General features: G+C 38.3%; 3 protein-coding genes across 3 annotated transcripts in view; 2 read left to right on the forward strand and 1 right to left on the reverse strand.

The window, feature by feature from the left end:
* Window positions 1-12,458, reverse strand: part of LOC120777050 (DNA N6-methyl adenine demethylase-like) — a 132,736-nt gene that overhangs the window by 75,222 nt on the left and 45,056 nt on the right. The window lies entirely within an intron of this gene.
* Window positions 2,771-8,139, forward strand: LOC120778248 (MICAL-like protein 1). Its single transcript, XM_040110012.1, has 4 exons — window positions 2,771-4,239; window positions 5,303-5,510; window positions 6,879-7,028; window positions 7,086-8,139. The coding sequence occupies exons 1-4, from the start codon at window positions 2,786-2,788 to the stop codon at window positions 7,155-7,157; spliced, it is 1,884 nt and encodes a 627-aa protein (XP_039965946.1). The 5' UTR covers window positions 2,771-2,785; the 3' UTR covers window positions 7,158-8,139.
* Window positions 10,727-12,349, forward strand: LOC120778249. The gene has a single exon (XM_040110013.1). It carries the CDS (start codon window positions 10,727-10,729, stop codon window positions 12,026-12,028), a length of 1,302 nt encoding a protein of 433 aa, XP_039965947.1. The 3' UTR covers window positions 12,029-12,349.

The raw sequence follows: 12,458 nt of genomic DNA on the forward strand, positions 1-12,458 counted from the left end.
TATATTGAAAGCGAAATCGTTAAGCTGACATCGCGTTTATACGCCATGTAATTATAAGCAATCAGTGCGGGCGTGCATATTATATAACAACATAACAACAACTCGCTTCACAAACTCAATTTAAAATCAACACCCACACGGCTGTGTATTTATAATTTGTTGGTGCTCTTGTAAAGCTTATTTGCTTGTTGTTGTTGTGGGCGCACAACATGCCTTCTAATAACATATGATTCTCAGATTGCTTTTGTTGTTATGGCATTTTCAATTTATTAAGTTTATTGTATTTTGACAGTAATGATAATTGAAGTAATTACCATAAATATTGGTTTCCTAAAATTAAGTATTGGAGTTTTTAGTAAATAGTGTTGATTTCTGAAATATGTGCCAAAAAATATGTATGTTTGTATTGATGGATGATTCTATAATTTTAGTGCAGTGAAAATAGGCGAAAAAAATCGCAACAGGCTTCTAAATAATCCGACCAGCTAGATCTCTAATGTAGATCTCGGGGAAATATTTTTTACAATCGTTTAAAATTTTATTATTTTTTGGTATCAGAGCTGAATTTTGAATTGAGTTTTAAGTTAATGGAGAATGTTTATCATTCGAAAGAACATTTTTTGGCATTTATTTTTTTAAGATAATTTTTTTCAAATGTTTGCCGCGGTTACGCCTTAGATTTGTCCATCCATTGATTCCAATTATCGATGACTCGTTCGAGTCTTTCGACTGGTAACTGGCGAGTGACACGCATGATGTTTTGCTTCAAGGCCCGAATCGAAGCTGGAGTTTCCGCATAGACTTTGAACTTTACATATCCCCAGCGGAAAAAGTCTAACGGTGTAATATATCACGATCTTGGTGGCCAATCGACCGTCCCAAAACGTGAAATTTATCTGCCAACCGAAGTTTGCTCTCAATAATTCCATTGATTGTGGGTCGATGTGTGATAAATGGCGCTGTCTTATTGCAACCATATGTCGCCGAAATCACGACTTTCAATTTCAAATATCAAATAGTCGGTTATCATGACGCGATATCGGTCGCCATTGACGGTTATGTTCTCACCGACATCATTTTTGAAGATATACATATAGAACGATGATTTCACCCGGTTCCCAAACCACACAAAACCGTTGTTTTTTCTGAATGAACTGGCCGCTTTTGGATCTCTTCAGGTTGCTCTTTGTCCCAAATGCAATTTTGCTTGTTAACATACTCATTGAGCCAGAAATGAGCCAAACCGCTGAACAAAATTTGGCTCGAAAACGTCGGATCTTCTTGGAACTTCTTGGTTGTGAGCTCATGAGGCTATAAAATATGAGGCAGAAAGCGCTCATAATATTTCAAAGTCACTCACAGTTGGCTAACACTTTTAGTTCCCTCCAGAATATTACTTATTCTCTGCCCTCGTTGATTTGGTATAATTAAAATGCGCATGCGCAAATGTTGTCCCATATTATTTGCCCAAAATGACTTTATGTGTGTCATAACCTAACTGTAGAATTGTGCCGCTATTATTCACGTTTTGCCATTTATGTAACACTGAGACTGAGACCTCATTGTAAGCCGCGGACGTGCTGCGCACCTTTGACTGCATTTAATGCTTCCTGACTTGCCGGCTTGTTGTGTTTTTGCCGACGTTTTTCATTCACTACTCATATTTGTTATGCAAATGAATCGAGTTGAGTGAGTGAGTTGCTCGGGAAATTATGAGTTTATGAGCGCCTAAGTGAGTTGACTGCTTCGAAAAGGTTGAATTCATAATATGGTTTCAAGTCCACGAAAATACAGGGTGGCACATATAAATTTTTTTATGAAATATGTATAAATTTAACACTGGGAACTTTTTTCATTGGAAATTGTTCTAAGAAATTTATTGAGAGCTCTTAGTGAGTTATGTTCTATAAGGTATTTAAAAACTGTGAAAAGGACGGCGCTATCAAAGAGTCCTCAGAATCAGTCATATGAATCAAGAATTTCTAAAAATAAATGTTTTTTTAATTATAATTTTTTTTTTTAATTATAAATTTTTTTGAACCACCCTGTATCTCAGCTATTAATGTGCATATAACCAACTAAGTGTATTTGAGTGTCCAGCGGTCCATGTAAGCTTGTTATTGTTTGCTTTTTTGCCCACATTTTGGTCAACGAACTGAAGTTACCAAGAAAATCCACTTTGAGGCACTCTTTTTGGCCTTTGTTGTTGTACATTTGTGTGCTATAAAGCTGTTTACATTTAATCAGTTACAACTTTTGTTGTTGGCGTGTATGTTGTTGTGTTTTTGTGCGGCTTATTTGGCTTGAATGAAGTGTCTACTTTTCGCAAGTTGTTTTCTTTACAAGAGTTTCGCAAAATAGTACCACCCTGTTCACACCGCGGCTTGTCTAAGAGTAAGCCGTGTTTTCGTTTAGTTTTCCTACATAATTTTCGCCATTGTTTGAGAACAATTGGTATGCACCTGACGTCTCATTAAGATGGCATTGAAGCTTTTGGCGACAGACCAATCGAATGAAAGTCGGACTTAGCGGTTGACGGCGTTAGACAGCAGTCAGTAGGGGCCAGCTATTGGCGGGAGCAAGAGCAGCGCTTGAACTGAAAAAAAAATTCAAAACAAAATTTAATTAAAAACCTAAAAGAAACTTGTGTAGCCACTGGATGTGGTTGCCCAAGCGTGTTCTTACAAAAATTCTACTTAAAATGTCGACAGCAATTTAGAACTTAGCACCGTACGCACCAAAAAAAAAACATTTGAAGTTAAGAAAAAATATTTGCAAATAAAAAATGCTTAAATACAAATATATACCACCACACAAACTTAGATCACAATCACAAAATCCCACACCGGAACCCACGCCACGCCTCAGCAACAAATCCGCACAGTCCATCTCACCGTACATTCTGCAAAATTCCAGCGATTACTATGGCAGCGCCAATTCGCTCGGCAGCACACCGCAGAGCCTGCAACGCAACACGGATGTGCGCGGCTCCAATAACTCACTAACTTCGTCCGCGGGTGGCACAATACGTTCGCGTAAATCACGTAAAGCGCCCGCGCCGCCCACGCCGCTCGCCAAGGAATTATTCCCAACAGCCACACCACCACCACCATCGCCCTTGGTTACGAGCGTCAGCGCCAACACCACCAGCGATCGTCAGACCGACAGCTCCAAAACATCCACACCCAGTTCCAGCACTGTCGGCACACCGAAGTTGGGTCGTAAGAAACGACCCGCGCCAGCTCCACCAAAGCCCGCGCGTCTCGATCCCAGTTTACTACCCACAGATCCGCCAGCAGCAGCAGCAACACAGCACACAAATGGTACGGCGCCAAAAAACTCGTTTAATTACCCTCTGCAAAGTGAAACATCCGACTCGAAGCTATCCGACGAAGAGAAAGCTTTGTTGGAGGGTAACAAACAGTTGTCCATGGACAGCATGCGGTCGACGATAAGCGCCGACGATGAGTTATGCACGAGCCACGAAAGTCGGCGCAGCTCACGTCGTCTCATACCGCTCGATGCGAGCCTCTTGCTGGATGATGATGACGAACACTTGAATGCGGACGCCAACGCGGATGCCGACGGCAGCGGCAAGTGTGATGATGCGAAACAGAAGCAACAGCTATTGCGTTATAGCGAGCAAGAGGAGACAAATGTCGTGTATCGACGTGTGATTGTGCCGCCCAGCCTGGAGACGCCGACACGCGAGACGAATCCACTGCTCGACAGCGGCTCGCACGATCGTCAATTGGAGAAAATGAAAGATAACAAAGAGGCGCAGAATCGCAATCGGCAATCACAAATATCCGCTTCATCCGGCGCCGAGGACTGCGACATCACTTCGACGCCCTACAACAAATCAGCGCATGGCAAATGGAAGCGTCGCAAAGGTCCAGCCCCGGCGCTGCCCATACCGCCGCGTAAGGTATTGCAAATGTTGCCGCTGCAAGAGATACGTCACGAATTGGACATCATTGAAGTGCAGCAACAGGGGCTCGAGAAGCAAGGCGTTATTTTGGAGAAAATGATACGCGATCGCTGTGAGGGTCAAAATGGTGAGCTCTTGGGCGCCAGCGCCGCAGTGGAGGATGCAACCGACGGCAAGAAGCCGAGCACAAGTGGCGGCGCGGAAGGTGTGCAGAACTCGAAGGAGGTCGAGGATCTCATATTGCAGTTGTTCGAGCTGGTCAACGAGAAGAACGAACTGTTTCGTCGACAAGCCGAACTCATGTACCTGTGAGTATTAACTAAAATCTAATTATTATTTCGCATGCTAATTAAAGGCTTAATTAATTTTAATTAATAGTACAATAGTTCACTTATTCAAAAAGTCATGCAAATGCTCAAGCAATCGAAAAAGTTAAAAATGCAGACCAATCGAAAAGCTGGTAAAATTACGTTAAACGTTTTCGGTACAATTTGGTTAAAGTTGCTGGAAAGAGAAAAGTGTTTAAGTCTGATTTAAAGAAAAACTTTAAAAAGCGGTATTTGTTCATACTTCTGCAAGCGCTTTTAGTTAAATATTTTCGGTACAGTTTAAGTCTGGGTACTACAAAAAATCTCCTAAGCTTTTTTTTTTATCGAAAACAACATTTAATTTTTTCAATTCCGAGCGACTATCCTAACATAATGAAGATCAAAAGAGCTATTTGGGTACATTTTCGGTACTAAAAAAAGTCCTAAGTTTCTTTTATGAAAAACATCAGTTACATTTCTCAAGTCCGTTTTAAGTTTAACTCAGTTCAATCAACACTTTGCGGTAATTTTCTTCCAGTCTTCGGAGTTTCACCAGAATGACTTTAAAATTTCGGTACAGTTTAGTTTTTGCGACTGCAAAGAAAAAATACTTAAATCTTTTATTAGGTTACAATGATGATCTTTACAATTTTTTTTGAATTCGAGATATCAAAATTTTCATCCGCTCCGAGACTTTTCACCCTGAAACCCCTTAAATCATATATAAGCGTGATTTTTAACTATTTTTTTTAACTAATTTCTTGGTTTAAGTTCTGAAACTGACTTTGTAATTACTTTTCGGTACCCACTAACCCTTGATTTAGAGGTAATTCTCGATATTATAGTTATTTCTTTATTCTCCAGCATCCTCTATTTCATTAATAAAAAATTAGAAATTTTTTTTCATAACCCCATTTTTGCTCAAGTCAACTTAAGCACTTTTTTCTTTTCAACAAAAAATTATAGAAATAAATCCATAAACTGCATAGAATACAACTTTTGAAATAAATATACTTGAAAAAAGCTTTAAATAAGTCTCTTGTATATCTTTCTCCCTGAACAGACGCCGCCAGCATCGCTTGGAACAGGAGCAAGCCGATTTGGAGTATGAAATTCGCGTGCTGATGGCGCAACCGGAACGCAATAAAACCGACTCGGATAAAGCGCGTGAAGAAACGCTCATAGCACGCTTAGTAGAGGTGGTACAGTTGCGCAATGAGGTCGTAGAATGTCTGGAAATGGATCGATTGCGCGAAGCGGAGGAAGATTTGGTAAGTTTTGTATCTAATCGACTTCAGGGATTTTATAATAAGTTAATTTGAGTAAATTTACTTTGATCTAAAGCATTAAATGTGATAAAAAATTAGCTTTCAGTGGTTTTGTAATGTTCGTATTATTTAATTTTTTTGTTTTGGTAAACAAAATTTATGTTTATATATTATGTACTGATTTCTTGCTTCGCTTCTAATTTTAGCGAGAGTTTAGAAAAGATATGCAAATGTAAGTTGATTTTTGATTTAAAATAATTTAAAAAGGGTGGCAATCCCGCTAAAAGTTTTATTTAAAACTATTTTTTTAATTCCAAATTTAGTATCCATTACGACTTACAAACTTTTATATTATTATTGTTTGTTGAACTTTTTTCAATTAGGTGGCAACTCCATAAAAATAAAATTAAATAATAAAATTTAAGATTTTTTATTTTAAAATTAAAAAATTTAAGTTTTAAGTTTTATCCAACTTTTTTTCAATTAGGTGGCAGCTTCATAAACTTTAAACTTAAAATTTTATCAATATGAAGTGTTTTAAAATCGAAAAAAAGAAGTATTTGAAATTTGATAATTTAGTATCCACCATAACCTACAGTTTTTTTCTGTTATAAAGTTTTATCCAACTTTTTTTTAATTAGGTGGCAAGTTTTCTTGTAAGTTGGTGTTTTTTAATAAGGTGGCAGCTGCATAAACTCTTTAAATTTTAAATTTTATTAACTTAACTTAAACATTTTTCTGTTATTAAGTTTTATCGAACTTTTTTTTTTATTAAGTGGCAGCTTAATAAACTCTTTAGATTAACTTAATTTCGGTTCGTTTAGTACCCACCACAACTTACAAAATTTTCTATTATTAGTATATTTTATCAAACGTTTTTTTTTAATTAAGTGGCAACTTAAAAAATATTCTTATATGGCAACCTCTTCAATTATATTTTTTTATCATTTTTAAACATTGTTCCTAATTTAAAAGCTTTCAACTAACAATTGAAAAAATCTTTTATTTTTCATAATTACTACAGGATTTTGTGCCACCCTAGTTAACCGATTTAGTTATTAATAAGGTGGCAACTCTACAAATATTTTTTGTGTGTCGTGTTTCAAATAACTTCTTTGCATAGTTTTGAAAAACAAAAAAATATATATTTTGTTAAATTTTTAATGCATTAAATATGGCAACCTCTTTAATTATAATTTCTTATTGCGTCTACACATTGTTTCTAATATCAAAGCTTTCAAATTAAAATTGCAAAAATTTTGAATTGAATTTTTCATTCATAATTTCGGCAGCATTTTGTACCACCCTAGTTTACAGATTTATATTTTTATTTATAGTGATTAACTAAATATTTTTTAATATCTTTCACAGAGCATTAAACAACGCTTAGAACTGCATACCGCGCAGCGTGAAGAAGACACCGACTCGCGGAAAATCACAGCAAAACTTTCCAAAAAGGAAAAGAAGAAGCAGAAGGAGTCGAAAAAGCTGAGCAAAAGCAAGAAAATCGATGCGGACAAGGTTCGTTAAATAAACTACTTTCAGTCCAGTGATATAATAGTAATTTTTTTATTAAAGGACGCTGATGAATCCGAACTAAATATGGATAAGCAGAAATTGAAGAAGAAGAAGAAGAAATTTCTCTTCTAAGCCCTGACTGAGACGAGTTTCCGGCAGTTGATTTAAGCGTACGACTGGCAGCCGCCTTGTGATAATACTATGACAAAATTATTTTCGAAAAAACTGATTTACTTGCGCTAAAATCCTAGTTTAAAAAAACTTTAAAGCACTCAACAAGCAGCGTGTCTAAAAAATGCGACTAGAGAAATGTCTTCACGCTCGCGCAGCCAAGAAATGAATTCCATGCTCGTAATTTTTATTTAACTTTTTAATTTTTTTTTTCAAACATTCATTGGCTTTAATTAAATTATAAATGAGATGATGAATTATTTTCAAATTTTATTTTTGTATTCATTCCTAAACCGAAATCTCAGCATTTGCACTTTTAAAGGCCTGTCTTCAATTATTATTATTATTTTTTAACACAAAGAAATGAAAAATGGATTACTAAGCAAAACTATTTTTAATATTTACACACATACATATATACACACACAGTGTTACTTGCGTAATGTTAATTAAATCTAAGCTTACCTATACATATACATATATATATATTAAACAAACATTTTGCATGTATTATACTGTTAAATTAAACTAAACATAAAAACATACAAACACACACTTACTTGCATTTTCTTTTCTACACTTATTTGTTAGTTTTATTGTTGTTGTTTTACTTTTATCAAAAGGTCACATCACTAAAATGTAAAATAAATCATAAAATTTAAGGAGTTGGCAATAGTTGGTGAGTCAACAAGTTTTGTAACCTCTGTGTATATGTATGTGCACATACACACATACTTATGCACATTCATGGAAAGAAGTGTCAATTACAGTTAGCGTCAATGCACATGTGTGCCGCCCGTTAATCGGTTTTACCATACAATGTTACTTCACATAAAGCACTTACAAACATTTTGATTCACATATTCATACATAGGTTTATGTATATCTACCATACATACATACACTCAAATGAGCATACGCCAATCAATTTATAAAGAATATATTTTATGTTACCAAAATAAATATATTTCGTTTTTATTGCGTACTTTTGTAAATTTGTATAACTGTACCGTATTTAGTAAGCTAGATGTGGTGCATATAGGAGTGGTGAGTTGGAGCGTCTTTAGTTAGCTAAGTTAAGATCAAGTGTGACCAGTTTAGAAAAAGCAATTATTGTGTGACGAGTTTCTTCTTCTTTATTAGCGTAGACACCACTTCTGCGGTTATACCCGCGTTAACAACAGCGCGCTTCCTTTTCGCTGTTTGGTGCCAATTGGAGATTCAGGTCCTTCTCCACCTGGGCTTTTCAACGGAATGTATGTTTTCCTCTTCTTCTGTTTCCCCCAGCGAGTACTGCGTCGAATACTTTCAGAGCTGGAGTGTTTTATACATTCGGACGACTAACTAGTGTAACCGCTGTCTCTCAATTCGCTGTACTATGTCAATGCCGTCGTACATCTCGTACAGCTCATTATTCCAGCGACCGCGGTATTAACCGTTGCCAATGCGCAAAAGACCATAAATCTTTCGCAGAATCTTTGTCTCGAAAACTTGCACCGCCGAGTAATCAGATGTTGTCATCATCCATGCGACTACACCAATACAAGTATAGACAGCAAGACGGCAATAATGAGTGACTTATAGAGTCTGGTTTTTGTTTGTCAAGAGAGGACTTTACTTCTCAATTGCCTACTCAGTCCCAAGTAGCACCTGTTGGCAAGAGTTATTGTACTTTGGATTTCGAGGCTGACTTGTTGTTGGTGTTAATACTGGTTCCAAGATAGACATAATTGTCTATGACTTCGAGTTAATGACCGTCAATAATGACGTCCGAGTGCGACGACTGTTTTTTTGATGACAGTAGATATTTCGTCTTGCCCTGGTTCACTATCAGACCCATTTGCTCTGCTTCCTTATCCAGAATCCGAGAGAAAGCAGAACTAACGGCGCGGATGTTGAGGCCAATGACATTAATATCATCGGCGTGCGCCAGCAGTTGTTCACTCTTATAGAAGATTGTACCTTCTTTATTAAGTTCTGCAGCTCGAATTATTTTCTTCAGCAGCAGATTGAAGAAGTTGCACAATAGGAAGTCGCATTGTCTGAAACCTAGTTTGGTATCGAACGGCTCTGAGAAAGACGACGATCCTGACGGAGCTTTTCGTGTTGCTCAACGTCAGTTTACACAGCCGTATTAGTTTTGCGGGGATACCAAATTCAGACATCGCGGAATAAAGGCAGCTCCTTTTCGTGCTGTCAAAAGCAGCTTTGAAATCGACGAAGAGGTGGTGTGTGTCGATTCTCCTTTCACGCGTCTTTTCCAAAATTTGGCGCATGGTGAATATCAGGTCGGTTGTTGATTTGCCAGGTCTAAAGCCACACTGATAAGGTCCAATCAGTTTGTTGACGGTGGGCTTTAATCTTTCACACAATACGCTCGATAAAACCTTATACGTGATATTGTAGGGTCTCCCTTTTTTGGATTGGGCAGAGCTGACTTAAATTCCAATCGTCGGGCATGCTTACGTATATCTATATTCTACAAAGAAGCTGATGCATGCTTCTTATCAGTTCTTCGCCGCCGTATTTGAATAGCTTGGTCTGTAGTCCATCGGCTCCGCCGCTTTGTTGTTTTTCAGACGGGTAACTCTTCGTACTTACGCATAATGGCCTCTTTCGTTTTTCTGTCTGCAAATGCGTCTCGCCTCCCTCTTCAGCTCTTGGTATCTATCCCATCCCGAACGTGTTGTGGTCGATTGTAACGTTGTGAGGTAGACAGTTTGTTTTCTCTCACTGTAGTTCGCCCAAAACGTATGTTTTTGGCTACCCAAAGGATACTTATCAGCAGCAATCACTATCCTGGACACAAGAGAGGTTTGCGGAGTGCATCTTTTAGGTAGCTCTAACGCTTTGGATGACTTAGTGAACTTAGGCGCTTCCATGTCTTTATGCAATGTCTTTAATATTCGCGGTGAATCGTCATTCGTAGTACCATTGGTACCCCCGGTTTGCTGGAGAGTCATACAATTAGACCTGTTAGCACTATTACTGAGTCCATAGGTTATTCCTATCAGTATGACACACTAACCGTACGTGGAGTTTGTTATAAGAGGTATTAAGGAGTGAACTTTCCTGTTTCTCAAATATCACTCAAAAACTCAATGTTGTCACTTTCGAAGCACTCATTTAAGGGAAGAATACTTGTTGTTAGTCTTCAACTTTATCACGCATTGTATGTTTTTTCTCTGACATTATGGTTTCATTTTTAATATTTTTTTATTATAATTTTGAAAAGTAGCTGAATATTTTTATTTTTTAAATCAGAAAAACATAATAAAAAGTGTCTGGTGTACAAATTTAGCGTAAACCGAGACTTTACTACACGAAGCGACCGAATCTAGCCGAAGCGGCCCAAAATTCATGAGTGTCAACTAAATTTATTGTTTATGTAAAATTTTGCAAATCAGAATTAAAAAATTTTTCATTTTCGAAAGAAAAAACGCAAGCTATTAAAAGAGAACGAAGAAAGGTGCGATAACGAAAGGCATAAGCACTTACACGATTGACATTAGCAGTTAGGTAACACAAAGATGTCCTATCAAATAAAATCGACACCATTTTTTCGACGCATGGTTAGCACCAGTAAAAAGAATGGTCAGCTACAGCGTTTAAAGGAGGAATATGAACGCATCAAAGACTTCAACGATCGCACGATTGAAATGAAGATGCGACAGGTGCGTCTGAAGCGACTCTTTCGCGAAATCGAAGAGATCAAAGAGACATCATCACAATGGAAACGACGACGTGTGGCGCCCATGGATCGTCTACGTACGAACGAGGAGATACGTGTCGAGACCTTGGTGAAGGCTAAAGAGCTTGGCAAAGAGTATTCGAAAATGAATGCGCTGGTCGATCGTTGTTCGTCGCGTCTCGATGCTGTGGCATCGGGTGCCGCCGTCGGCAGTATGTCATCGCGCATAGAATTGGAACGTAAAGCACGTTCCGATAAGCGCATCAGTTACGGCAACGATCGTTCACGTATGAATATACAAAAAATCTCAACAACTCAACGCAAATCAAATACTAAAACCGTTATTAGCGCGGAACAAGAACTCAAGGAGTTGAAAGATAGACTCAAGAATCGTCTTCAATTCGGTAATTCGTGTTCCAGTCGCAATCTATCTAGAAAACTTAAGAAAGATGGCCACCGCAAGGCCACTGAAGGTAAATCTTTGATCGAGTTTGGCAAACTAACGGAACACGAGACATTGCAATGCAAGATCATACGTGATTCTGGCGGCCTGGAAATGCCGTCGATGACATTCAACGACACATCGCGCCCTACTAAGACCTTTGAGGATATGCATACGAGTCGTGCGCTTGGCGGCATGTCGGATGTGTCGTCCAAAAACGATGAGGATCGACGCATACGTGCGCGGCAACGTTGGCGCAAGCTGGCGTTACTCGTGCGTCATCGTTTCGATACGTTCTTACGACGTAATGCGCCACCACCATTGCGTGATAACAGTGATACCGGTTCGGAGGAATATTCGTTGCGCGCCATATCGAATGACACCGATTTACCGCTTAGTCAGCTGCGTAACAAAGCTTCGCCACCGAATTCCGAAGCCGAGCTTCAACCCGGTGAGGTGCTACTAAGCGTTGAATCGCTCGATCCAATAGAGTCGCAACCGCTGCCCGATCCTGGTTCACTGACAGCAGGCAATTCATTATCGATATATGACGAGTCTAGCAATGCAACGGAAGACCGTCGCAAAGTGCAGACGTATGTGAAAATATTGGAACCATTTTTACGCGACGCCGGTAAGAAAGCTGTAGAGCTTAGCGTTGAGGAGTTTCGTAGCATTTTCGAACATCGCAGCGCCGAGTAGCTGAACTTCGGACGTCGCGTTCCACATATTTTGTGCACAATCAAAGCAGTCTACAAAAGTATATGAGCATCTATTGTTACGCCCGGAAAGAAGCGTGCGTTCACTATGTTTCGATTACATAAATATTAATTCTTCCATTTTCAAATAAAACTTCTAGCCTTTCGCAGTTTGGCACATGTCCTCTCATTCCTGGTTTATTGTGCTAAGTTACAATGTTAGTGCATTTGAATTTAGTGCTATTTTCTCAACAAGTGTTCAGCTAGACATGCCGTCGTCATTCATTGCAAATAGACTCAGTCCAATTGGCTCCCATTGTACCGTAGCACACAGTTCATAAAACATTTTAGTTTGCAATAAAAATATATTACAAAACCAATTAAAAATTAAAAATGTGAATTTATTTTATAGAGTTTGGCGGAAATGTAGGTTA

Source organism: Bactrocera tryoni, chromosome 5, assembly GCF_016617805.1.
Source record: "Bactrocera tryoni isolate S06 chromosome 5, CSIRO_BtryS06_freeze2, whole genome shotgun sequence".
In the NCBI taxonomy this organism is placed as follows: domain Eukaryota; kingdom Metazoa; phylum Arthropoda; class Insecta; order Diptera; family Tephritidae; genus Bactrocera; species Bactrocera tryoni.